Source organism: Rhinolophus ferrumequinum, chromosome 10 (assembly GCF_004115265.2).
Source record: "Rhinolophus ferrumequinum isolate MPI-CBG mRhiFer1 chromosome 10, mRhiFer1_v1.p, whole genome shotgun sequence".
NCBI lineage: Eukaryota > Metazoa > Chordata > Mammalia > Chiroptera > Rhinolophidae > Rhinolophus > Rhinolophus ferrumequinum.
The window spans coordinates 6,085,966-6,113,041 of NC_046293.1; the positions used below are offsets into that span (position 1 = coordinate 6,085,966).

Here is a 27,076-nt window from a genome sequence, read left to right on the forward strand (position 1 = left end):
TAATTATTATGTTGTAAGAGCCTTTTATATATTCCAAATACAGGTGCCTTACAGAATATGATTTGCAAATATTTTCTCCCAGTTTGTGGGTTGTTTTAGAGTTGGTTTTTTTTTGTTTGTTTGTTTGTTTGTTTTTATGAAAAGGAATATTAAACACTAACTTCCTAATAGTGGTTACTACTGGAGGAGGCAGGAGTATGGACCAGCTTAGAATTACGAGTAGATATAAGTGCTATGAGCGGTAGAGCACACACTCTGGAGCTAGCCACCTGGGTCTCAACCTAATGCTGTCAAGTAACTTAGTCTGTGCCTCAGTTTTCTCATCTGTAAGATGGGTAAAACAGCACTTATCTCACAGGTGTGTTGTGAGGCTTAAACAAGTGAATGTGCTTGGAGAACTTAAAACAGTGGTTACCAGGTACATAGTATGCTTTATAAAAACCTTAATTGTATCACCATTTATTAAGTTGGATACTGGATTTCAAAAGTTGCCATTTTATTATCATGCTTTATCATTTATATATATATGCATATATATATATGTATATATTTGTATATCTCCATTCAATGTACAAATATATTTTAAAATAAAGGGAAAATAAAATCAAAATGTTTAACCCTTTAAGATGGGAAAGACTGGGCTAGATGCAGAGCCATACCCCATGCTGGCTCCAGGGTCCAGAGCTCAGCTCAGCCCTGGCCCCCTGCTCCTTCCCCACCACTCACAAGGTATTGCGTCAACCGCACTTTCAGAAAAGACCATGAACTTCAGGCAGGAGTCAGAGCGGGGAGAACATCATATAGCAAGTGGCCTCGACTCCATACCACCTGTTTCCTCACCTGTAAAATGAGGATGCTAACAGTACCTACCTGATCAACGAGATTTAAGAAGACTAGGTGCATCGCCTGCCATGTTGTTGTTAGTTATTTTCCCTTCACACTTCTAGGCGTGTGTTCATGTTCAGAGATAACCTCAGAAGAAAAATGCCAGGGAAGAGATACCCAGAATGGACGATCTCAGGCTCTTCCCAGCTCCAAAATTGTGGGTGGTTTTTCAGAGATCCAGAGTTTGGGATGAACATGTCTTTGTCTAAAACGGAGCTACTGAGATTAACCTACCTCACCGGGCTGTGGAGAAGCGCAGAGAAGCAAAGGCCAGTAAAGCGCTTTCACATCTATACCGCGATTCGAAAGAGTTGGTTTATAGGAAAAAAAAAAAGTTGCAGGAAATCCGCAGAGGGGCCAGGCGGGCGCAACGGTACCCCAGGCGCCGTTATCTTCCTCAGCCGTCACCTTGGGGCCCGCGGCCCGAGCCCCGGAGTTGATCAAGACAGCTCTGCGAGGCCAGCGGGCCAAGGGGCGCAACCACATGAGCGCCGCGGGCAACTTGCCGGCTGGACGCTGGGTGACCAGGCAGCAGCCCACGGCCGAGAGTCAACTCCAGCGACCCAGCAGCCAGCCTGAGGCCCGAGCGCCCCCTGGCGGCGCCGTCGGGCAACGGTTAGGCCGTCCAACGCGCGAGCTTGCGTTTCCGCAGGTGAGCTTCCGCAGCCCCCACCAGCCGATCTTCTCCCCCAGATAGAGGTCTCCTGGCCAATCAGAGAGCCCCAGAGCCATCCTCCCGCCCACCCATGGAGTTTGGGGGCGTGGCGTTTAGCCTTAGCCAATGAGAAAAGATTGTCAGTCTTCGGCCGCACGGGTTGGGGAGTAGCTTCTATAGCAAGATGGCGGTGAGCGGCCTCAGCCGAGCTGGTGCTGCGGCCAGCACCGCGGTGAAACCCATTTTCAGCCGGGACATGAACGAGGCCAAGCGGAGGGTGCGCGAGCTCTACCGCGCCTGGTATCGGGAGGTGCCGAACACTGGTGAGAGGCATCGGCGTACGCGGGGCCCCGGAGGCGGCCACCCAAGGTCGCAGCCGTGCGGGCCTCCGATTCTCCCCAGCCGAGCTGAGGTCGCCAACTTGGGCAGAGGAGACTCCGCGTGCTTCAGGGGAGGAGGGTCACCCGAGCCTTGGTGGACCCGACCTGGCGGTGACGCCGGGGTCAGACCAGCAGTGCCCAGCATCCGTACTGCGCTTCAAGGCGCCCTCGGAGCTTTGGCTCCCACGTTCCCCTTTAATTCTTACTTAAACCCTGGGAGGGAGAAGGAGGATTGTCGATGACATACTTATTTTATAGGGGAGGGAACGGAGGCACCGTGAGTCTCTAAGTGACACATCCTAGGCCCAGAGCTAGCCCGGAGTGGATCTGCAAGCCAGGGTCAACTCCAGCGTTCCAGAATATACTTAGGCTCCATAGGTTGTATGTATAAGCAGAGTGGTTGTAGGGCTTGAGCGATCATCTGGTTCCCACATCCCTCACACAAAAAGAAACTGAACCACAGAAGGGAAGTGACTTTCCCAAGGTCATCCATAAGTCAGTGGTGCCTCTTCCAGAACCCGCCCCAGTGAGATGACCTCCCCTGCCCCCTTCAGTCTCCCAAGTCTTGCTTCCTATATTCTACCTTAGGAACCCCTTCCCCCACCCCCTGCTGTCCTGCCCTCTACTACTTCAGAACCCCTGCAATCACTTAGATGTCAGAGAACCAATCTGTACACCTGATGGATTAAAATATAAGCTCTCGGGTGCAGAGACTTTGTTCTCTTATCTTGGCATCCCCCAGTGCTACCCAGTGTACCTGATGAAAGGTTGGGGAAAATCCTACCTAAACTGTCAAGGGCAGTACAAATGTCAGGCACTGGATATTTCCTTTTGTTGATTTAGGTGTTTTAATGTAGACCATCACCACTACTCTCAGAGGGAAAGTGTTTTTAGGCAAGCTGAGGCAGCATAGCACCCATCAGGGCTGCCCCTTCCCCGCCTGTGTGTGGAAAGCAGTAGAGTCTGGTTACTGGACTTGCCTCCAGGCCCTGCTCCAGGCCCTTACTGGCTGTGTGACCTTCAGCAGGTTATTTCATCTTGCTGTGCCTCAGTTTCCTCTTCTGTAAATTGAGGATAACAATAGTGCCTTCTTCAGAGAGTTACCATATTAAATAGGTTTATATAAAGTGCTTAGGATAGGGCCTGGCACTTAGGCACTCATTAAATGTTGGCTATTACTGTTATTATCGTTGTTACTTACAGGGCTTACCTTAGCAGGAGCCTCCTTGCAGAACCCAGTGCTTTGATGTATAGGAACTGTGACTGCACCAACATTTCTGTCCTCAAGCTGACTTTCTGAGAGACTGTTAATGACCAGAACGTAAATCCACGGGCTACTAGGCAGGGAGAAAGAGTGAACAAACTACTTACTGGTTCAGGGCCTGCAAATTCAAACGCCTGCAGGGGATTGGTGAATAGGCGTGGGGAGTGACAGTAGCTAGTGTGTGTATAGTGTGTTCAAATTCAGATGTTTCAAAACCATGTTTGCCTAGCAAAAGACTTTTGAGTGACCAGAACCCTTTCTTACTGCAGGGAGGACTGAGGTAAGGAACAGTTGGAATTGATTGACACCAGTTTCTTAATAGCAACATTTGTGCTGGATAATTCTTTGTTGTGTGGGGGCCTGTCCTGTGCATTGTAGGATGTTAGCAATATCCCTGGCCTCTACCCGCTAGATGCCAGTAGCACTCTTCCCTCTAACTGTGACAAAATGCTTCTGGACATTGTCAGATGTTCTATGTGGGGATACGTGACAAAATCACCACTGGGCTGAGAACCACTAATTTAGACCAAGGAGCATTCGGCAGGCTATAGCTTAGACTGTTCCTGTTTGTCTTCCCACTGCCTTTCTCACTGGTAGAGGGATGTGTTCAGGGGGTTAGGATGGAAGGAGCCTAGGATACAGCTATGGCATTTGTCTCTAGAAACAAGGGGTCTTCTTAACCTGGGAGGATGGGCATTCAGGGATCTGACATTGTAAGCAAAACTGTGCATTTGTGCGTGTGACAGTTTCCTAAGACGCATGCACCCAGTGCCCTGGAGTGTGGTTCAGGAGGTCATGAGGACTGGGAAGGATGGGCACCAGCTCCCCTAGTGCCTGGAGGCTCCTTGTTTTCTTCTCCCAAGGTTGGGCAGGAATCTGATATAAACATGCAGGAAAGGGCAGGGGAAGATCCCTCCTGTTTCTTTCCTTAAAAGAACACCAATTGTAAATTTTGAAACAGTAAACAACCTGGATCCCAGGCCCAGGTTAGCCAGGGGCCAGTGGTAGGACTTGAGGCAAGTTCCCACAGTGCTCTAGTCCTCACTCCCCTGAAGCAGTAGACGCTCAATTCCAGGATCCATATTAGTTTGCATTTGTTTTTGTATCTCTTCGTCTTATTATCCCTTTGCTTGCTGTTTTCTAAAACTCCTAATATACTGTAGTGTTTAACCAACTCTCTGGAGGGAAACCTAGATTTATGTTTACCGTTTCCCATGTTGATTTTAAGCTACCAAAGTGAAGTCAGATTTGGGGACAGATGTGTCTAATCGGCTCCCTGTGAGAGGCTGTCACTGCTGGTTACTGAGTCCCTTCTACTGAGTGATTACCTATAAAGTTGGGATGTACCTTCTCCTGTTCGGTTTCTGCTACTGTGTCTTCCGTGGTTGGATCCGAAACATTGCTCTTTGCAGCATGCTGTGGTATTTCCCTCAGCAGAAGCTTTATGTTGCTATCACTGTCAGTAAGTTACGAGAATAGTTACAGATTTATTGTTGATATATGCAGTCACTGACTCAGCCCACAGTGGTTTTCAGATCATTCTGTCGACCAGAATGGACATGTCGCAGGAGCGACAACACAAGGCGTCCTCAGCAAAGGAGAACATGGTCTCCTTCCCCCATCACAATGCTCACACTAGCCTGAGAGCCTTGTTTCTGCTGTCCCCTCAGCCTGCTGTGCCCCCTCTCTCCTTATCCCGCCTACCACACCAGGCCCCGTCCCTGCCCTTGCTGTCACCAGCAGACCCACTGGAGGCTAACCGCCAGCGGATGGGGTTAGATGACTAACCCCTCATTTTCAAAGCACATCATATGCCTCATGTGAAGTCCCCGGTCAGAGTCTGCGCCACTATTTAGGCACTTACTTAATCAGGGATTGCCGAATACTGTGATTTTGTTTGTATTCTTGGATAGCAGTCCCTCCGATTAGAATTGAAGACCGGGAGAACAGGTGCGGCATCCACTCCTCTCTCCTTCCCCCAGTAACCTAACATGGTGGGAGTTGCTTGCTGGATTGAAGCCTTCCCTACCTGCACAAACCCTCACCAGTCCCTCCAAGTTTGTGTGGTGCACAAACCTGTACCCCATCATTTTACCTTCCTTTCGACCCATCATCGTTTACCAAATGTTCCATATAATAATAATGCTAACATTTATAGAGAGCACGCCAGGCACTGTTCTGAGCGTCTCGCATTGTCTCGGAATCCTCATGACAGCTCTAGAGTTCCACCTGCTATTATGACCCTCATTTCACTCGTACTAGATAAATGCACTCAGGCAGAGGGAAGCTAATGTACACGGCACCATACGGTGAGAAATGAGAGCTGGGGTTTGAACTCGGGTCATACCCTTGAACGATGCTATCCTGCCCTTCAAGTGCAGTGGTCTAGTCTCCCCAACAAAACGGAAGCTCCTTGAAGGCAGGTGCCACACGCCATACTTCTTCACATCCTCAAGGACCTCACTTAGGAATCAGTCTAACATTGAGTGAGTGGAGTGAATGGGCAACCTCTAAGGGTCTAATGAATATCCACTGACTCAATTTCTTAAAAACATGTCTTAACGATATCATTTCTACCCTGAATCATGTTTTCTCTTTATAGTGAACTTATTCCAGCTAGACATCTCTGTGAAACAGGGACGGGATAAAGTCCGAGAAATGTTTTTGAAGAATGCCCACGTCACAGACCCCAGGGTGGTCGATCTTCTGGTCATCAAGGTAACTCCCCCTCCCGGAGCGACTTAGAAGAGCCGTCAGCTTGTCCAGAGCTTTTCAGTCTTCCCAGATGAACGTTTTTGTCTCCAAGTTTGAAAAGCAACTACTAGGTCAGCAACTGGTGCTTAGTGTCTCAAAGGAACAGTTGAACTTGGAGGTTGTCTCCTGGTTAAATCGACTGTAAGACTGTTCAAGAGAAAATACATTGGGGCTTGCATTTTATAACTAAAAAAAGATACAGAGAGGAAAGTTTGAACTTGTCTTGAACCTCATCCCTAGAAGTCAGTGCTTCCCCTGGCGGCCAGTTGGCCGAGTCCTGTGTAAATGGAGTCAAATCCTGGCCCTGATTCTGTCTCCCTAGTGAGTCACACTGACATCAGTGGGAGCTTTAGCATGCACCAGTCAATGACCTGGAAGAAATGTGAAGCAGAAATACAAGTTAAGCCAGTCAGGTGAGGCATCATGGGGAGTGACCTATGGACCTGGAAGTCTCTCCTCTTAGACCAGTTAGCCAGAGTTAAGGACTATTTGAAAGGCCTCAGAGATCATTTAGTCCAACCACCTCCTTTTCCAGATGAGACACTGGTGTAGACAGAGTACCTTCCTTACCCAAGGGCACTCGAGTCAGTGTCCACGTGGAGAATAGCGTCCTGGCCTTCAGGGTCATATTCCTTGCACTCAACCACTTTGACCGACAACCTCTCCCTTCACTTGTGCAGGGGAAGATGGAACTGGAGGAGACGATTAACGTGTGGAAGCAGCGGACACATATTATGCGGTTCTTCCACGAAACAGAAGCGCCTAGGCCAAAGGATTTCCTGTCCAAGTTCTACGTTGGCCATGACCCATGAAGTCACTCAGTGGAAAGGTGCATGTTGATATTTAAATCCTTTGGAGCACAAATAAACTCAGTATATGATGCGCACTTCATGACAGGATCCCATTGAACCAATGGGAAGCTGTTTCTGCAGTCTCTCTCACATTTTTCGTGAACAAGTGGGGCAGGGGTATACACACCACCTGTTCTTTCCCTTTTCCTGAAGTGTGGTGTTTCCTGTAAATTAGATTGGATTCTCTTTCTCAGAGCCTCGCATGTTAGTAAACAGGAACGATGAGGCCTTCTGTTCTGAAACTGTCATACTAAGTATGAGGCTGGATGACTTCGTTAATTTAGCTGTGTTTCTACAGCCTCCGGGATTGGATAGCATAGTGTCATGGCACAGATTAGCAGAATTAGCCGGCTCTTGCTGTTGGAGAGGGATCAGAGCAGCACTAAGAGGCACAGAGGTAAAGCTGACAAGCTGCGCTATTTTTCCCTGGATTTTGAAGAAAATGGCTGCTCAGAGGCCTAGCCCCTCTATCTGCAACAAACACAGGGTCCTTAAAATGAAATTCATTTCCTACTCAGTTAGGCTCCCTGCTAGGGACACAGCTGTTCACAGCACAGAGAGAGAACAGAAATATTCCAGCTGTTTTTGCAAATGGCTGTAGCTCTAAAGTGACAGAATAAATGTTGACCCAGTTAAAGAATTGACCTCTGCTTTGGATGGTAGTCTTCTCTGTTCCTTCCCTGGACAGTGTAACAGCTATAGAAAGGGGTTCAGTCACCCTGAGCATTCCCCAATTTTTCAGTACCAATAACCCCTTTATCTTTCACCTAAGGAACCCAAGTGACAGAACCATTCTAATCATATTTTTAAGTAGTTTTAAACGAATAATCAAAGCTCCTATGATTGGCATGTGACAATTAGGCAGTGTTACTCAGCACAAAAAAAGCTTGAGGGTTTGGTTAGCCTGTGCAGCTTTACTGAGGAAAAACAGGCAGTTCTGTGGAGCTTTTCTAAATAATGAAAATAGGTCGCAGGCCCAATAATTATGGGTCCATAGGAGGCCTGGAGATCCCAGGTAGTAAATCAAAGGCCTATTGGAGAAAGGACAACTCAGACAAGAAAGTGTAACAACTAGAGCCTACTCACACTGAGGAACTGCGGCCATCAGTCATACATAGCTGAGGTGTATTATGTTTATTCATCATTTGCTTGTGCTCAGTGGACAGCACATCTCGGAACCTCCCAGAGCCTGGGAATCTTGGCTGTGGTCACGGACCTGGCGAGAGGCTTCACTGGAGTTAGGAGGCTGAGGGCCTTCCCTGGGCCCTTCTGCTGACAGGCAAGGAGGAGAGGCTGCGAGCATCACCATTTCCTAACTCAGGGCTTCCCCGTTTACTTCTCCATGACCTGAAGAAAGGAAACGAGCTGTGAACTGGACAACAGAGCAGGCCTTTTCCACATACTGAGTATTCCACAGCGTGGTTCTACCAAACAGGAGACAGGCAGTTTTGAGTATGTTTGATCATTCATATGTTTACCAAGCATGCACCCCAGACCAGGCACTGGGGGCCCAAAGGTAGAAAAAGCATGTTCCCTGCCAGCAAGAGGCTCAACCTAATAGAGTCTGGGGTGTATGTACATATTTAAGGACATAATACTGAATGTCACAAAAGAGGTACTGGTCAGTCAGAGGAATGAGCGGCCACTTTCAAATGGAGGAATTGGGGAAGACTACATTAAAGAATCAATGGAAATAAAGACAGCAGTGGGACACAGCCTTCCAAGGGGTAGGAACAAGGAGCCAATGCTTGGGAGTGAGGGAGAGCATGGGTAATTCAAGAAATGGTGAGTACTGGGGATAGGTGTGTGGTTGGGAATATGGAAGAGGCTGGAATAACAGGTGTGACCAGATCATGGCAAGCCTTGAATGCCAGACTAAGGAATCAGGAGTGACCTTATCGATGACAGTAATGCAGCCGCACAGCACAAGTCAGCACAAGAAAGCTGAATGTGACAGGCACGGGTAGGGCTCGTGGGCACTGCTGACCAGGCCGTGGTGCCCATGTACAGGCTGTCTGGTAAGGATCTGCAGTTTGTACATTTCAATGTGGAGCACCAAAATGAAGCTGTGGTGGGTGTGCAAGGCATATTAAATTGTCAAGAAAATTCGGGGATGGAGAAAGAGTACACAGAGCAAATGAAAAGGCTGGGGGGAATGCAGTGTAGCTGGAAGAGATCCCAGGGAATCCTAAGTCAGTAAAGAGTTCCCCTCATCCAACAGAGAAATGCACAATAATATTAGCCACCAAGGGAGTCAATTCATTGAAGGTCTGCACTTCCACTCCGAGTGTCCAGGTGCTGCTTGCTACCAGGCCAAACTGCACCACAGTTCAGACGCTCCAACCCGCTTCCTGCTCCTGGTCCACACAAGGGAATAGCAACTCTTACCTGTTAGTCGTCGTCGTCATCGTCCTCTGGAACAAAAATGTCATGCTCTTCAAGTAGAGCAGCAAAGTTCTTGCTAATGAGAGTCCCGACGTAGAGAAAGGGGATCACGATGGAGAACACACGGAGAAGGCCAAAGGACATCTGCAGAGGGTTAGAGCGGTGGCTGTGAGCTCCAGAGCCCACTCTGGCAGGACTGCAGACGGCCTGGCCCTCTTAGGGTCATTCCCTCTTATAGACCCCAGACCCATCATAAACAACTTGGTTTTAAAGTCCTTGGGAAAAATCAGAGCCAGAAAGATAGATAAAGTGACTTTAGAACCATCAAAGTGGATTCCAGAAAGAAAAGTATAAGGTACTCTAGACATCAAAAAATTCAGGTATAACCTGGTAATTACTTGCAGATACCTACAAATAGGTAAGAAAGTACTAAGAGGATTGGACTGTGGAAATAAAGTTCAGCTCTACTTACAGACATTACATGGAAATGGATTACAAAAAGATGTACAGCAAAAGGATATTCTACACAGTTCTTTAATAGGTTCCCTGGTGACAGAAATTTGACTTCACCACATTAAATTTTAGAAACGGGTATATTTTGAAAAGTGAGTATAGTCTTCACACTGAAAGACTAGCTATTTAGATGGACTGGGGAGTTTCAGTGAAATCTCAACATTTTCACTTGTATTTTCCTATGGAGTTTCAAAAAACAACTTTTTTTCAGCTATGCCTTTTTATAAGGCATGTCTTCCCCAACATGGACCCTGCACCTTCCTGCTTCTTCCTCTGAAACAACCCTGAACTCACCTGTCTGCGAGCTCGCATAGGCTAGACTAGCTTTTAAGAATTTTTATTTTGTAATTCCCATTCCTGGAGTCAAAAAGCAAACTTGTTTGGTATAAAGGACGATTTCCGTTTTACTTAGAAAACCCCAGGGTACTAAGGACATGTGAAAGCATTCAGTGGTGGAAAAAATAGGATCTGGTGGAGGTTGTACCAGCAGGAAACCTGGATTCCAGGACCTAACTCAGCTGCTAGCTTTGGACACTGGCTTCACCACTCTGGTCTCCGATTCGCTATTTGTAAAAAGAGTGATTGTAATAATCCCCTGAATACCTCAGGACTGCAAATCACATGATTTAAGTACTAGGTCAAAACTCATAAAAAAGATAAAGCCCATTTCAAGTACACTTCATTTACAAAGTCCTTCCATAAGTCGTTATTTCATCCCAAGATCTCTGAGGGTAGACAGGGCAGAGGTTATATGACTTGTCTATACTGGATGCATAATTCTGAGTCTTCGTGCTCCAGAGATCTAGGCACCGCGCTCACGATCAACTAGTGCAAAACGCTGTCTTTCTCAGTTCTTGCCCCCTATCTTCAGTCTCCATACACCCAACTCAACCTCGGGATCTAACCCGAGCATTTCCTCCCACCTGTCAAAATTAGCAGCGTATTAACGAAAAACTGTCCTAGAGCCGGCTCCCTAAGACGGTCGTTATGATTCGCCATTATTCCTATCAATCAACGTCGACCCGCACACAGTCCCCACCATGATTGGCCTCGGCCCCTTCACCCCGCCTCCAGGTAGACACTCACTTTCACCGGTTTGGGCAAAATGGCGCCGCTGCGAGTAACGATGACTGACCTCGACGGTACCAGGCTCCGACCTGAGTCGCCCCGTCCAGCAGAGAGATCGCCATCTTTCTTCAAGCTCGGTCCGCTCCGAAGAGCCCCGGATCGGACGGGTGCCAAGGCCAGCCAGCGAGCCACTCTGAACGCCATCTCCCAGCTCCGCCCCTACCCCCGGCACCCGGCACCCAGCGACTAGCCCTGGTGACGCCCTCGGGAAGAACGCCGCCCCAAGCCTCGCGAGGCTTTCGGGATCAAACGAAGTCCAGCCTGGGACTCGCGCAGTTCGCCGAGTTCCTGTTGCCGTGGGAAGGAGGCATTTGTCACGGGCCTCCGTGACGTCACGAGGACGACGCCGAAGCCCTAGTTTCTCTCTCATTCCGGGCCCAGTGGGCAGGACCGTCAGCTACGGCCGTCCGTGTGAAGCCTTCATATTTCTTTCATTTTTCCCCACCCAGGACAGCCAGGGCTTGGCAGAGCAGCTCTCAAGTGATTGTAGAAATAAACTTGAGTAACCGAAATGAGTAATAAAAAAACTTAGTGTTTTAATCGTACAAAAAAATACTGTAACAATAAGAAAGGCCAAAGCATGGACTATCTGGAGTATCTGTATAAAACAAGGTGCAGTGGGCTGTGGAGCTCCTGTACAGAGCTGCGAAGGCAGCCCTTCTTCCTCAAAACAAGCCGGACAGGAATGGGTCCTGGACCCTGGGCCAGCATCTCAGCCGCAGGGCTTTAAGAGGCTCTGAGCGGCAGCCTCTCGGCCTAGTTGTGCGTTGGTCAGGCTGCCAGAGACCCCAGTAAGGGAGAGAGCGTCTAAGAAGGGGCAGATTGTATTTATGGGGGGCGTTCTCTGCATCTGCCACCCACCCACACCGCCACCATGCTCTTAGGGCATCAAGCCAGTCTGGCCTCTGGCTCTATGGAGCCAGTCACTTTACCTCCCAGAACAACTGAAAAAGAAAACACCTGGCCTGCCGGTGAGAGTAGCAATGAGAAGGTCTTGGCAGGTACACATTAGGTGACAAGCAGGACCTTAAATGAGTTCCCAAGTGGTTTCAAGAGCAAAAAGCCCAGGGGAGAGAATTTATCATGGGGTACCAGGAATCCTATGCCCAAGCTCCTAGAATGTCCAGGACTGAGAACCAACACAACAAATAAGCTTTCCCTGGGGAGCCACACTGCCTGCCCACCTTTTATTCAGCTTCCCACTTGGCAGATCCAGGAGCTGACTGCTGCGGACTGAGTGCAGGAAGGATTTCTGCTGACAGAAAAGCTACCAGTCCATCCTGGGTCAACGTCCAGCACCATCTGTTGACAGGACAGCCAGGGAGAGGGAGAGGATGGGGCCCTAACACTTTCTGAGCAGAATAAACCCCTCTGTACTGGCCAAAGGCCTCTCCCTCCAAAGGGCCCTTCCCAGACTGTAGAGTGGGGATTCCATGCCCAATCTTCCCAGCACTCAGGAAGAGCTGAACCCCAGAAACCCACATGATATAATAAATCCACTTTCTCTGTTATGTCAGTCCCCGAAGCCAGCTTCTGTTACCTAAATGCACACAAGACTCCCCATGTTGGAAACTGGCTGAGTCTGCTGTTTAGATGAAAGGCAGGTGGCCTGTGGCCATGTCATATTATTCCCCACTTCCTCCATTTCATTAATATCCCCTGAGTGAGGGGTGGTCCAGCACTGTGTCAGGAAACTTGGGCCTCACTCTGTGACTGCTGAGCAAGCCACCTTTCCTCTCTGGGCCTCAGGAAATAAAGGGGTTGGAAGTTATGATTCCTCAGTCCCCTCCAGGCACAAAGGTATATCCAGAACCTGGAGAAGGCCTAAAAAGCAGGAAGGAGAGAACCACCCCCCTCAAAAAAAAAAAAAAAAGCAACTTTGGAGCATCAAACTCCTAAAAAAGAATTGCCCTGGCGTCCTGACCAGCAGGACAAGGGCAGAACCCTAAGGGCCCAGGCTCAGGGCCTATCCTGTTCCTCACATTCTGGTTGGCTCCCACGAGCCCTCTGCAGCCATCCCTGCCTTAGCTTCAGGATCTCCTGGCCGTACCAGTCGTGCAGGGTAGAGAAGCAAGAGGTCTCAGGGGACACAGGGCTCTGCCCCCTGCCTAGGAGGAGGTTGGTAGGGCCCTGCAGCTCACACTCAGCCAGGCCCGACCCTGCTGGCCTGCTGCCCCCTTCTTCCGCCAAGCCTATGGAGCTGCAATCTCTGGAGAGGGCGTAGCCGTTCTCCAGGCCCCGAGACAAGTGGTCAGGAGCCTGGGGCTTACAGCGGCTGGGAATGGCCTTCCAGGATGAGTGGCGATGCAACGCCAGGCTCTGGCGGGCATCATGCAACTGGCTCTCCAGCTCACGCACCACCAGGCGCATGTAGCCAAAACTTGCCCGGGACAGTGCCTTCACCCAGGCTTCCTGGGCTGCCGGCCCATCAGCTGCGAGCAGGTGTGGGCGCACACCAGGGGCGTCGAAGCAGATGGCGAAGGCAAATTCCTCAGGCACTGGAGCCTCAGCCAACTCTACCGTGCAGCCCTCCAGCACCACCAGGCCCAGCGGGGCCCGGCCCTCTCGACTCTCGAAGGAGAACAGCAGATTGCCCTTGAGGACAAACCAGCATCTTCGGCCAGTGCCACTGGGGGTGGGTGGAGTCCCTGGGCCTCCCCAAGTGCGCAGGAAGCCCATGTGGTCTGCTGGGGAGTTGCTCAATGCATAGTGGGCCACACTTCTCTCGTTCAGCTTCATGGCTCCCATATGAATTATGAGGCAAGAGAGGTGACCGCGAATCAGAGAGGGAGGAAGCCCCCGTGTCCCTGTGGGGAAAAAAATATTGGCTCTGGAGGAGGCCTGGCTCCAACCCTGTGGCCTCTACTCATTTGCTGTGTGCCTTGAGGCTCTCAGTGTCTTCATCTGTGGAATGAGCCTGTCTCCCTTGCCTTTTCTTTCAGTGTTTCATGCAAAGCACTGGACATCAGAGGACTCAGAGAGAAGAATAATGTGATTGTATCAGGCCAGGAGGTATGGCAGGGCTTTGATACGGCTTTTTAAAATCCAAAGAAACAGGCCCCAGCTGAGCATTTCAGGACCCCGAGCCCATAGAATCCTTTGTGCTTAAACTATCCCTTAATCTGGGGGCCTCTTAGTGCCAACCCTGAGGTCAAACCTCCAAGGTTTCCATGACCCTCCCGACTCATGGAAAATCAAGGCTCAGAGCAGTGAAGGTGAACTGCACAAGGTCACATGGCCAGTGAGAAGCAGAACTTGTTCTCCTGATTCCCTCACCTGCTGGGGGCAAGTCTTGGCAATGGCCCACTTACCAGCAGAGCTTGCTAGGTGGGGGCAGGAGCCTCTCTTGTCTGGCCACAGAGCTTAACACTTCGACCACGTGACGCCAGTGCACCTGCAAAATAATTCTCAAACCCAGTCAACTCATCCTAAAGAATGAGAACTCTTAGCCTTTGGGGCCCAGTAAAACCACCATCTCCTCCAGGAAGCCTTCCCTGGCCCAGTAATTCCCTACCCACCCACACCAGGCTCCTAGGAGCAATTTAAGGGGCTGGGTCCTATTGTCTTGACCTTCACTATTCAGACCTTAGCTCCTTGCCCCCTGAGGCTAGGTCAGAGTCAAGTGCCCTCATAGCTTCCAGTTTTTCCCTTCTAGCACTGTCACAGTTTATCTGTAGGCTTTAGTTTAAATCACCTAATCTGAGAGGCCTGTCCTGCTCCCTGTATGAAGGGGCACCTGATCACCAAGGTGGCCTGGTCCAAGATGCCCCAACCAGCTGTCTCATTTGTTTTCATTTCCTTCATCCCACAATGATTTCCTTTGTGTTTACAGCGCTGTCTCCAGCCCCAGAATGTCTAGGAGGCGACCTGGCTTTGCTCCCTGTGTATCCCCAATATCCAGCCTCCTGCAGGGCTCGGCGACGCCCTCAGGAAGTATTTGTTGAAGTAGCTGGGATTACAACAGTGAACAAAACAAAGTTCCTCCTTCCTGGAGCCTACATTCTTGCGGGGGAAACACAATGCAAACAGACAAAAATAAAAAATAATAAATGGATTTAAAGTTAATTAAATAATAAATAACGGAAAAGCCGGTCGATAAGGGCTATCTGTGAGAGAAATAAGCAGGGACCTGGGATGGGGAGGAGCCGGTCTAGACCGGGGGTCCGCGGGTGGGGAGGCGATCACAGGTGTTTGCTGGGCCCTCTGTCCTGGGCCCAGCACTGGGGCGCAGGCAAAGAGAGGGTCAGGAGCCCGGGGATCTGTGCCCTCTCACCCGCCGTGTGCCTAGGGAAGGGTGCTGCCCCCAACCCCTCCCAAGGGTGCGAGGTCCAGACCGCACACTCGGCGGGAGACCGATGCACCGCATTTTTCCGGATTCTTTTGTTGGAGGAGCAGAGGGCTGGGGAGCAGGATCCACTAGCCAGCGGCCACCGCGGTGGGCCCTGAAACAGGAGTTTCCACATGGAGAACTCGCCGGCGGCTGCTCTCTCGGTTTCCCGGTCAGCGCAAAGGGGCTGTCCTGCCACGTCCCCGCGAGCCACGCCTTCCTGGAGGCCGCCTCCTCCCGGAGCCCGCCGGGCCCTCTCTCAACTCCGCGCCGCCCAGCGCGCCGAAGCCCAGGAGGGTGGCCGGCGGGCTGGGCTGCGGCCACTCCCCGGGGCGATCTCGTCTCCCAAACCTGCTGAGGAAGCGGGGAGAGCCCACCCGGGCAGCTCGAGTTGCCGCCCCCACGTCTCCCTGTCCAGGACTCACCAGGCCTGGATCCGCGAAGATGCCCCTTGATTCACGCGGGAGGGAAACTGAGGCCGGAGAGGTCGGGACCTGCCTGAACCACAGAACTGGTCAGGGGCGGGCGGCCTCGAACCCAGGGCCCACCTCAAGTGGTTGGCAGGCCTGGGACTGAGCCACCCCCACCTCCCTGCCGGGAGAACTCGGAGTCCTCTTTCCCCCTTCAGGCCCCCTTGCCCTGCCACGCCCACTTCTGCCGCAGCCAAGCCTCTTTAGGCCTCGCCCGCCCGGGCGCCTCCTCTGGGCGGGCTCCTACTCAGCCCGCAAGGCCCGACCGAGCTTCCTGACCACTCAGCTGGGCCCCCAGAGTGGCCAGATCTCTGCTTCTGGTGTTACCCGTTTCTGCTTGCGCTACTCGCAGCCTCCGCCTAGGTTCTGTCCAGCGGTAGGCCTGTGTTGTGTATTGGTCTAATATGATTTCAAATCCACTTGATTATGACTTAAGTGGTTTTAATCCACTTGTTGGTTTGATATAAGTATGAAGTCGGGCCAGGATGTCATTATTCTAAATCTGTTGTTGATAAGCAGTCAGCTGCCCAACTGCTGGTGGAACCTGCTGAGTTGATAAGAACCTGTGGAGAAGCAACTATGGCAAGGGGACTTTTAGACTATAAATACGGAGAGTGAGGGACTATTTGAGAGTTTCAGTTTGGGCAAGGCAACTCTTTCATAACCTAAAAACTGCCCCTTGAGGCATTTGCTCCTACCTGTGGCCAGGGCCGATTCTCGTGAATTGTGGTGTTAAACCTTGAAGCACTCTCAGAAGTGATAATCTTCCCAGCAACGCAACCCTCCAAGCTAACGCTGGCGCTGGCGTCTTGGTTCCCTAGCAGCAAGAGCTCCAGCAACAAGGGAACGTTTACTTTTGTGCCCACACTTGGAAATCAGCTCTTTGGTTTGTCACTGAGTCTCCAGAGTACTTCCTCATATAAAAAGGCACACCTCATATTATATGGACATTATTCCTTCACCTCCTCTTTCCTGGAAGAATCGTGTGATTAATCTGTCATTTGTTTGGAGTGTGTTCTTTGTTTGGTTTATTAAGATATATTATCTTGTATGCTATTGGCTTGTGAAATTGTTATAATTCCCACAAGGAACCTGGGCTAAATAAATTGTTGGCAAAAACAGGATCAGTCTCTGAGTATAACTTTTGCTGCCTCCCAGAATAAAAACAAAACTAAGCCTGTGGTGAAGGCAGCAGGGAAGCACAATCCAACGCAGGAAGCTGGGGTTTCCCTGTGGCCCTGGAGCTCAGAACATCGGTCTGTGAAGATGTTGGTTCCCACTCAGAGTTTCTCCCCTTGCAGTTCCTACAGCCTAGAACGCTTTTCCTTCTCATCCCTACCCCTCGGCTCTAACCTTCAGGGCTCTTTCACATCAATTAGTTCTCAGCTCAGATGTCCCTTGCCTGAGCATGCATGTAAAGTAGACTGTGTGGGGGAGGAAGAAACTTTACCCTTTTAGGTTCTTTTGGCTGGTCTAATAATTAAATCAACGTGAGGCAGATCAGCAAGAGAAAATAACCAAATTTAATTACATTCGTAGGTACAGGAGCCCCACGTACAGGAGAGAGTCAGAGATCCCACATATGTGAGAGGTTCAGAGACAGAAAGGGAAAACAGGTATATATAACATCCTGAGGGCTTCATGGTAAGAGGCCTGGGGCTTCAAGGGGAGGAGAGCAATAGGAATTTGCAGATCAATAAGAAGAACAGATTGTTCAGTAATCAGATGTTTGCCCTGCCATAGATAGGCCATAACACATTATTTGTGGTAATAACACTTATTATGGGCAAGGCCCCTAATTTAAATTCTTCTAGGTAGTTGTGGGGGGCGCAGGAGTTTCTCCTGAGCCTGCAGGGTCGCAATTGCCTTCAGCTCAAAATACTCCACATGCCAAAGTAGCACATTTTGGGGAGGCCTACCCTTCATCTCCCCTCAAGTCTATCACATCCCTGGGTTGTATTTTCATTATAGCACTAACCACTATAGAAAACTTCCCTATGCTCATGCTTTTATTTTGTATTACCTCTTCCTCACTAAATTTTATTCAATTAATAATATAAACCATAATAAGTGTGTTAGAAGGTAGTACATGCATGGTGTGGAAAATATAGAGCAGGGTGAAAGGGAGATTGGGAATTGTAGGAGGAGGGGGGTTGAGATTTTAAATAGAACCATCAGGGTACACTTCACTGAAAAGGTGACATTTGAGAAATACTTGAATGAAATGATGGAGCCAGTCATGCCAATATCTGGAGGACGAGCAGTCCAGGCAGAGGGACAACTCAATGGCTCAGACGCCTATTGTGTTTGAGGAACTGCAAGGAAGCCAGTGTGGCTCAGCAGTGGTGAGGTACGGGGAGAGCAGTAGGAGATGGGGTCAGAATATGTGGGGTGGGGCTTGGTAAATCTGTGTGGCCTGTTACTCCAGATTGAGATGAACAGACATCACAGGGTCTTGAGTGAGGAGTGACCTGAGCTATGTTTTAAAGGGTGACCCTGGCTGCTGTGGAGAGAATAAATGTGGGTGAAATGTAGGCTGCTGAACAAATCCAGTTAAGATGTGATGGGGGCCAGGAGAGTAGCGAGGTGGCCAGATTCCAAATAGGTTCTGAAGGTACAGATCACAGGGTTTGCCGAGAGACTGAATGTGGGGAGTGAGACAAAGAGGATGCAAGGATCCCAAGGTTTTGGCTTGAGCATCTGGAAAGACAGTTGCCATTATATGGAAGGGGCTGGTGTTTGGTTTGGGGCTCGTTAAGTTTGAGATGTCCAGTGGCCATCCAAATGAAGGTGCCAAAAATGAAGTGTTTGGCACCTAATAGTTGCTCAATAAATTTTTGATGAATGAAATTGGAAAGAAATATGCAGAGTGCCTCGGCTAGCATAACCGGTGGCCGCAGTTTCAGGCAGGGAAGGAGAGCCTCCTGGCTTTACAAGAGCTGTACTCTCCACCTGGTTGGCTTCCCCCCACCAATCCTCCTTGCAAGCCTATTCATCTTCCCCTACCTGTTTTGAGAAGCTTACTACGAGCCATGCTTCAGAGCATTTTCTTATTTACTCTTAACAAGACCCTTAGCAGAGGTATTCACGACAGTTAGTTATTGCGCGCTACAGACTGCCGGGCACTAACCTCGCCCTCAGGGATCCCACAGCAGTGAAACGCCTAGCTAGCCTCGGGTCCCTAAGCCCGTTCCGCTCGTGCCCGCCTCGGGAGCGCGCAGAGCGGGACCTCAAAGAAGGCGGGGCTTCGAGAGGTTCGGAGGGCGTATTGGGTCCATAGAGGGCGGGGCAGAACGTTACCAGGGGGATTCTGATAGGCTCCGCCGGGTAGGGTTGACCGCCGTCAGGCCCCTCTGGAACGCGATTGGCGAGTCAGATCACTGCCGCGGTCGGCGGCTCCTACCTCCAGAGTGCGTCGGCAGGTAAGTGCCGCGGGCCGGGCACTCTGGGGTGGGGGGGGGGGCCTCCCGGCGCTGGGTCTTCTGATTTTGGCGGCCGCGGGCGGCAACCCAGATCCGGTGGGAGTCCGGAGCCTGATCTCGGCCCGGCGCCTCCCCTCTTCCTGGGCGTCTTCAAGCTGGTCGCTGCCTCTCTGGCCTCGGCCCTGCAGAGGCTGCCCTTGGACTCCAGGGGCGCCCAGCACTGCAGAGGGGGTGAGGTCTGATGTCTAAGACACCTTGTTTAGTATTTCTGAAGGAAGAAGGAAAGTGATGGCTGCGGGAGGGGTAGTGAGCGCGGCTTGGGGACTGAGTTTGGGTTGAAACTCACGCTCAGGGTTGAAGGTTCCGCGGCTAGCCAGGTAGTAGTGACTCCAGTGCCTTTCTAACGTTTCTTAGCTTCCAAAGCCCTACCTATAAAGCTGATAAAAGCAGAGCAGATCTGGTCAGGTCCTGAGACGCTGAGTCCAGAGCAATGTTGCGGAAGACAGGTAACCTACATGGGAGGGGGTGCCTTTGGGAGGGTAGGTGACCAGTATGATGTGGGGGCTACTTGGAGGGAGCCCAGCCTTCTGGTGTCTGGGCCTCCTTCCCTGATGTGGGTATGTGGGGAGACGTTCCTCTTATTGGAGCTGGGCTGGGAAAGAAGGCAATGCTCCCCCCTTAGAAATCAGTTCTCTTCTAAAGAGGCCTATTCCTTTTTCATCCCCTCTCCCAAAGTGCGGAGGCCCTATCTTACGTGATATCAACCCATACTGAGAACTGCCCTGTAAAGTCAGTACATTAGCTCCGTCTTACAGAGAAGTAAACTGAGGCCTGAAAGGGCAAGGGCTCCCCCAGGTGAGCTGGCTGGGTGCAGGTCCCACCTGGCTGAGCCTGTTAGCCCTTCTGAGGCCTCTTGAGGGTCTGTGGTGGAGAGCAAAGATCCTGGAGGAGACTCAGGAAACCTGGAGACTGGCTACAGTGTACTGTTAAGATCTGTGTAATGGGGTGGCAGTAGCTGGTGAGGATATGGAAAGGATAATGACCTCACAGCAAGTGCGTACCCAGGCCTCAAACGCATTGCCCTACTCCAGCTACCATCTGCCCACTCGATCCACTGCAGGGGCCAGCAGTTGCAGGAAGAGCCAATTCCGCCTTAAGCCCAGGAGTATCATTCTTCTATGCGATAGGCGAGTCAGATCACGGCCACAGTCGGCGGCTGTACAGGCTGTACAGGCTGGCAGCCTCTGCAGGGCTGAGCAGCATGTGGAGGGGGTGGGGTGAGGGCTGGGACTATGGGAGCCACTCACAGTCACCCCCCAACCCCATCCAGTGCTCTTGCTGGCCCTGGTGGACCAGGTGCTGGTGTTGGAGAATGGGCTCCTGCGGACGCCACCCATGGGCTGGCTGGCCTGGGAACGCTTCCGCTGCAACACTGACTGTCATGAGGACCCAAAGAACTGCATCAGGTGTGTAAGGTCCACACCACCTGACAAGCCTTGCCCAGGGCCCTGCAGCGTGGGGGCCGGGAGTGGAGGCTCAGCCAGAAAAGAGGACAGGGTCTCTGCAATCCCAGAGAGTCTGCAGCCAGAGGGGACTTTTGGGACCTTTGACACTCAGCCTCATGACCTGCTTGGGGCCTCTGTGGGGCCTATCAGGCCTGTGGGGCAGGTACCTAGTAGTGGACACAGTCCCTGAGATAACTGAATGGAGGTAACTGTTAAGGCCGGGCCAGACTCCACGTGCTTCCTCTGGCTCAATCCTGCCCCTTCACCTGGGGGCCAGACCACTCCTTTCAACCTCACCCCACTTAGGGCTGGCTCATGCCACAATCACTGTTGTCATTTACAATTATTACCTGACTTAGTCTTCAGCTGACAGCAAGGCCGGGATTCTTATAGCCTGGATTCACACTCAGAGCATCTGAGCAGCTCTGAGGAAGGGGGCGGGGTGAGGAACATGCTGGGCCACTAAGCTGCTCTGCCCCCTGCCCCTCACCAGTGAGCGGCTCTTCATGGAGATGGCTGACCGGCTGGCACAGGATGGTTGGCGGGACCTGGGCTACACATACCTGAACATCGATGACTGCTGGATTGGAGGGCGTGATGACAAAGGCCACCTGGTCCCTGATCCCAAGCGCTTCCCCAGGGGCATTGCCTTCCTGGCTGACTATGTGAGCCCCACCCCAGCCCTACGTGTTGGCCTGGGGGCCAGAACTCTCTTTCCACCCCACGCTGCTTAGGGCTCCATTTCCACAGTCCCTGCTTGAGAACTCAGTCTGGTGGGGGAAACATAAGTGAACAGCTCGTTTTGGCCCACGGTGGTGGGTGAGAGCCAAGAAGGGCACTGGTCCAGCCTGGGGTTCCAGGAAGGTTCTACAGAGGCCATTCTTGAGCTGATACCAGATAGATGGCATTTGAGACAGAGGGGATGACAGAAGCAAAGACCGAGAGGCAAGAACAGTCCATGGGAGGTATGTGAGTTGGAGGGAGGGGAAGGACCACAGGTGGCAGAGGCCAGGCCAGCAAGCGGAGACCCTTTCCTCTGGGCAGTGGGTTGCCCTTGAAGGTTTTAACGGGGCCTGGTCAGATGAGCCTGTGAGGCGGCTCCCTGGGGATCCTGTCTGAGCCCACTGCTTCCGTGACTCGCCCGCAGGCTCACTCCCTGGGCCTGCAGCTGGGCATCTACGAGGACTTGGGCAACTTTACCTGCATGGGTTACCCAGGCACCACGCTAGACAAGGTGTTCCAGGACGCTCAAACCTTCGCCGAGTGGAAGGTGGACATGCTGAAGCTGGATGGCTGCTTCTCAACCTCGGAGGAAAAGGCTAAAGGTGGGTCCCACAGCTGGCTGGGGGCAGGGAGACAGGGAGGGATGGCATAGAAGGCCCACCAGTGCCCGCCTGGCTGAGCTCGTCTGTCTGTATGGCCCCTAAGGAATGGTGTTTCCCAGGGGCTGGGGGATCTTGGCTCCCAGGCTCCCTAAAGGTCGGTTGGCACCAAGCCCCACCTAGGGAGTGTTTGTGGCGCTGGGTACAGGGAAAGGCAGCTCTGTTGAGCCTGTTTCCTCACGTTTGGTGGGAGGTTTGGGCTGAGGCCCGAGATTGCCTTCTGCATCCCCTCAGTCCTAAAACGTGGGGGTTGGACTTCCAGGGTACCCCATGATGGCTGCTGCTCTGAATGCCACAGGCCGCCCCATCGCCTTTTCCTGCAGCTGGCCAGCCTATGAGGGGGGCCTCCCCCCTGAGGTAAGCCGTTCTGTGCGCCCGCCGGGCACCGTCCCTCACACCAGGCCTCCCCACCTCCTCTGTAGTCAGGGCCACTCTTACTATAGTTGCCATGTGCTAATTTGTAGGTCTGGAGAGAGGGTCCTAAGTACCCTGGAGGGGCCTCTGCCAGCCTAGGGTCGTAGAGAATAGGAGGCACTTGTCAGGTGGCTGAAGGGGCTGGCATCCAAGACATGGGAACCACATGTGATGTGCCAACACACAGCACCCTGCAAGTGGTCAGCCCTGGGTTTTGTACTGAGTGGGCTGCTGAGGACAGGCAGGCGGGCTGAGCCTCTGAAGAACCTTGGGAGTACCTCACCAGGGGTCCCTGAGCACCTAGGGCACTAGAAAGGGTGGGATCAGACTTGCAGACCTGAGGGAAGATGATGGCAGATGGCTGGACTCTCACTGAGAGAACACGGGTGGATGTGTGGCAGGGATGTTGTTGGTACACCAGCTTGGGCCTGTACCCTGGTCCTGACCCAGTTGGCATGAGAGGGCAGGGTAGGCTTCTGGCACCAGCACGGAGGGGCCTGGGCAGCCCCGGAGCAGGGCCCCTGTTTCCGAGGCTTTCCTCATCCTCAACAACTAGGGCCTGTTCTCTGGCCCCTTCCGCACCCTCTGTGTCTCCTGCTGGGCGGGGGCAGCCGGGTGTGACTCTGGTGCTGGACTCTGCCCCCTCCCGCCCTCCCAACCAGGTGAACTACAGTTTGCTGACAGACATTTGCAACCTCTGGCGTAACTATGACGACATCCAGGACTCCTGGAGCAGCGTGCTGTCCGTCCTGGACTGGTTTGTGGACCACCAGGACATACTGCAGCCAGTGGCCGGCCCTGGGCATTGGAACGACCCAGACATGGTACCAGCATGGAGGGGGTGGACCTGCTCCCCACTGCCCTGTCCCTCTAACTGGCCGCACATTGCCGGCTTCTAGATCAGCTCTGAAATGTGTCCTCGAACCAGGTGCATTACACTCACCTTGGGACTTGCTTACCATTCTGTTCCCAGGGCCCCACCCCCACCTTTGAGATCAGAATGTTGGGGGAGGGGCTGGGAAAGCCCATTGTTGACAATCTCCCCAGGCAGTTCTGATGCTTGAAACTTGAGAAGTTGGTCTGCGGTGACTCTGGTGTGAGACAGTATTCCTCTGCGGGATGAAGAACGCACACTCTTGCCACTCCCTCTCTAGAACGTCCTGGCCCAGGCTGCCCTGACCGTTTCAATGCCCTGGACCATTACCTCCCTGCAGACCCGCCACAGGCAGAACCGGCCCCTGGTACCCACCTCACTCAGAACCCTGCTGACTTCAATACTTTTGCAGTTTATCTTATAGTTTTACAGCTATCTCTTCATTTAGCCAACAAGCATTTACTACCAGTGATTAGAATAATCAAATACTCGGCCAGCTGGTGGGGCACCCCGAGAAACAGAAATTGGCCTGCCCTAGAGTTCTAGCTCCAGCTGTGCCATGTACCTTGGGCGAGTGACCTAAGTTTTTTTGTGCCTCAGTTTTGTCAATTGGAAAATGAGAGGAATAGTGGCTACCTTGTACAGGGTGGTGAGAGTGAAGTGGATGACCCTCTAACACGCTTGGCACCGTTTGGCACAAGCACGGGCTTAGTTAGATCTGTATCACTAAGTACATGACCATTAGTAAAGATCCTTTGGATGCCGTCTGCGGATTGGTTGCCCTGGGTCAGGCGTCAGCTGTGGTTAGGGCAGGTGGGTGGTTACTGGCAGGCGCAGGGACTCGGTCTGGCCCTAGCTCTGGTTTCCTACCGCTGCCACCCTGAGTATATTTCTTGATTTGTGTGTTCCAGTTTATACATACTTTTGGCAACAGGATCCCATCGGATCAACTCCACTTGTGACACGGCCAGAGCATATGAGCGCCCCCATTTTCTTGGTGAAAAGCTGAGGCTCAGAGGAAATGTAACTCAACTCATCCAAGGCCACTGCTGGGGAATGGTGTTTGCCAACCCAGGCTCCCACCTGTGGCCACTCTTCCCATCTCCATCCTCTTGTCTCAGCTGCAAGCTTAGGGTTGGTCCCTGTGCCCCTCTCCCTGAACAGGGCAGCACCGACCGTTCCTCTCCTCTGCCCCTAGCTGCTCATTGGGAACTTTGGCCTCAGCTTCGAGCAAGCCCGGGCCCAGATGGCCCTGTGGACGGTGCTGGCGGCCCCCCTCTTCATGTCCACAGACCTGCGTACCATCTCCGCCCAGAACGTGGACATTCTGCAGAATCCACTCATGATCAAAATCAACCAGGACCCCTTAGGCATCCAGGGACGCAGGATTCTCAAGGTACTGGGGGTGGGGAGGTGGGGAGAAGGAAAGGGAGGCTGAGGGACTGGGCTCCCCTGAGAACAAGGCTGCACGCCTGGAGGTCACGGTGGGGAGGGGGCCTCGGATCTGCTCAGCCCCACCTCCCGGTTGCATTCAGGGAAAGGCTACTGAGAGCGGCTCCCACCGCCTCCTACTGGCCCAGGTGAGAGCAGGGCCAGAGCAGGACCGTTCATGGGATTTGGGGAAAGGAGACATCACCACACAGGTGCACAGGGGACAGTGAGACCCCTCAGTTTGGAGGTATAAGACCTCTGCACATGTCTGTGACGTCCGGCAGAGAACTGCGCTTCCCTCCTGCATTTAGTTGAGCCAAGGGATAGAACTACTGTAATACTAGTACTGGCGACCACTCTATTGCCCACCTCCTGTGTGCCACGGGCTCTAGATACATTTTCTCAGAAGAGAGATACTCCTTCCCTGTTTTACCAATCAGGAAACAGACTTGAAGAGTCTAAGAACTGCAGCCCAAGGCCCCACAGTTGGTAAACAGTACACCAGGACTTGACTCCAACAGTGTCGCCTCAAAGCTGTGCTCTTTACACAGACCCTTCCCTCTCTAGTCAAAAGAAATCCACTCACCTAGAGAAGGCACCTGGAGAGCTGGGGAGGCCCCCAGGAGGATGGGGGCTCTTCATCCTGGCTGCTCGAGGCAGAGTGCCCCCCAGTCCGCTGCAGCAGCTGTCCACGTCTGTCCCTCCCACCGTCCTGAGCTCACGCAACCTTTGTCTCTGTCCTAGCATGGGTGCTGGGGAGTGTCTGCTGAGTCAGGGAAGGAGGGAGGGTAGAGTCAGATAAGTTGGGGTGCTGGAGGGCTGTGGTATCCCCCCCCAAGCTTTTGCATGCCACAGAACTGTGGGCTGGGGGGGCCAGGGCTCCAGGGACTTCGGGAAGGGGGCTTCAGGGCCTGCGTGAACAGGGACCCCAGCCAGTCGCCATCTTCGTGCCCAGGAGAAGTCCCACATCGAAGTGTTCCTGAGGCCCCTGGCCAGTGAGACCTGCGCCCTGGTCTTCTTCAGCCGCAGGACGGATATGCCTTATCGCTTCCGCTCCTCCCTCGCCCAGCTCAACTTTACCAGCTCCAGCGTGTATGAGGTGAGCGCCCTGCAGGTAGTGAGTGCCCTTTGTGTTTCTGGGAGGGCATTGCTGGGGGTGGTCCTCACGCACACGTGGCCTTCCCTAAGCCATGGGCCCAGGGTCGTGGGGCAGCTGCAGGCACTGGGGGCCGTGGCTGGCGCTGTTCTCTGCACTGGTATCTCCAAGCTACGCAAACACAACTGCTGTGTATAAGTGAGTCCGTTAGCTGCCGAGGCCACGCTCCTCCCCTCACTGGTCAGTCCTTTCTGGCATGTTCCTCGGGTTTTCCACGGGTTGGGGCGTTCACTGCTGCCTATGTTTGGGCTTGGCTAGTGGAGAAGTGACAGGCGATTCAGGGCTCCACTTCTGTAGCGCATACTAGGGACCCAGCACAGACAGGCCAAAGTCCAGGCTTCTGCATACTCTGTGGGGGTCGCTGCGCAGCCATTCTTATGGGGGCATTGTCCCTCCCCACTGCAGGCCCAGGATGTCTACACTGGCAATGTCATCAGTGGCCTCCGGGCTGAAACCAACTTCACAGTGGTCATCAACCCTTCAGGGGTGGTGATGTGGTACCTGTATCCTGTCAAGAAGCTGGAGACATCCCAGCAGTGAGGAGCTGGGACATGTGACAGGTTGAAGCAGCACCGCTGAGCCCAGACCACAGAGCCTCGGCCTACTGAGGGCCAGTAGGAGGGGTTCCCTGCTACCAAGGCCTGCTTGGCGACCAACCCCATCTGACCCAAAGTACCACCTCAGGGCCGGATTCCATACGCTTAAACTCTTTTGGACACCTGTCTTGGGCACGGTCCTGGGGCCTTCCTGGCCTCTTTCCTTGTCTGCACAGCCCCACAGATATTGCTAAACAACTCAGCCAGACTGCTGAGCCCCTACAGGCAGGGGCGCTGATCCCCATCAGGACTCCAGCCGCTGACCTGCTTTTGATGGCTCTGAAATCAGGATCTGGAATTTTTCTTATAATTGGGAGTGGAGATCTGACCTATGGGGAATTTCTAGGAATGGTGTGATTGGTTTTCCGGCCCGGAGGAGGTCTTGCAGGCTAACACTGCCCGGGAATGACTTTGGCTCCTTCAGGTCACCAATAAAGCCGTTCTGCAGTCAAGTACTTGTAATATGGACCTGGGACCATGGTCACCTTCAGTTAGGGACTCTGGGTGGCCGTACACAGGGTGCTGGTTTCAAATCTCGCCTCACATGGAAATGTGTGGCCTCTGTTGGCCTCTCATTTTCCAAAGTGACCTGCAGATTGTACTTCCGGACAGTCCAGACTTGCCTCACTTCAGAGAGCCCCACACGGGGGTGGGGTGGTGATCGCACATGAGGCCGAGCAGCAA

The 27,076-nt window shown here is 52.4% G+C and overlaps 4 protein-coding genes across 6 annotated transcripts; 2 read left to right on the forward strand and 2 right to left on the reverse strand.

Moving 5' to 3' along the window:
- The first annotated feature begins 1,681 nt into the window (after positions 1-1,681).
- On the forward strand, positions 1,682-6,829 carry NDUFA6 (NADH:ubiquinone oxidoreductase subunit A6). Its single transcript, XM_033118706.1, has 3 exons — positions 1,682-1,863; positions 5,787-5,902; positions 6,619-6,829. Exons 1-3 carry the CDS (start codon positions 1,725-1,727, stop codon positions 6,748-6,750), a joined length of 387 nt encoding a protein of 128 aa, XP_032974597.1. The 5' UTR covers positions 1,682-1,724; the 3' UTR covers positions 6,751-6,829.
- Positions 6,830-7,885: 1,056 nt separating this feature from the next.
- On the reverse strand, positions 7,886-11,037 carry SMDT1 (single-pass membrane protein with aspartate rich tail 1). The gene is made up of 3 exons (XM_033118707.1): positions 10,774-11,037; positions 9,178-9,318; positions 7,886-8,136 (listed from the first exon to the last, which is right to left on the reverse strand). Exons 1-2 carry the CDS (start codon positions 10,957-10,959, stop codon positions 9,181-9,183), a joined length of 324 nt encoding a protein of 107 aa, XP_032974598.1. The 5' UTR covers positions 10,960-11,037; the 3' UTR covers positions 7,886-8,136; positions 9,178-9,180.
- A 135-nt stretch (positions 11,038-11,172) lies between these two features.
- PHETA2 (PH domain containing endocytic trafficking adaptor 2) lies at positions 11,173-16,576 on the reverse strand. Its single transcript, XM_033118705.1, has 4 exons — positions 16,311-16,576; positions 15,568-15,640; positions 14,127-14,209; positions 11,173-13,622 (listed from the first exon to the last, which is right to left on the reverse strand). The coding sequence occupies exon 4, from the start codon at positions 13,561-13,563 to the stop codon at positions 12,775-12,777; it is 789 nt and encodes a 262-aa protein (XP_032974596.1). The 5' UTR covers positions 13,564-13,622; positions 14,127-14,209; positions 15,568-15,640; positions 16,311-16,576; the 3' UTR covers positions 11,173-12,774.
- Positions 16,577-18,901: 2,325 nt separating this feature from the next.
- NAGA (alpha-N-acetylgalactosaminidase) lies at positions 18,902-26,847 on the forward strand. Of its 3 annotated transcripts, none has more exons than XM_033117710.1 (10): positions 18,902-19,034; positions 19,449-19,540; positions 20,365-20,500; positions 21,033-21,204; positions 21,687-21,864; positions 22,184-22,278; positions 22,998-23,159; positions 24,408-24,605; positions 25,596-25,739; positions 26,202-26,498. In XM_033117710.1, the coding sequence occupies exons 2-10, from the start codon at positions 19,525-19,527 to the stop codon at positions 26,334-26,336; spliced, it is 1,236 nt and encodes a 411-aa protein (XP_032973601.1). In that variant the 5' UTR covers positions 18,902-19,034; positions 19,449-19,524; the 3' UTR covers positions 26,337-26,498. The 3 variants fall into 3 exon arrangements, with proteins under 3 accessions (XP_032973601.1, XP_032973602.1, XP_032973603.1); XM_033117711.1 differs by lacking the exon at positions 18,902-19,034 and adding an exon at positions 19,076-19,265; XM_033117712.1 differs by lacking the exon at positions 18,902-19,034 and having other exon boundaries at positions 19,444-19,540; positions 26,202-26,847.
- Positions 26,848-27,076: the final 229 nt, after the last annotated feature.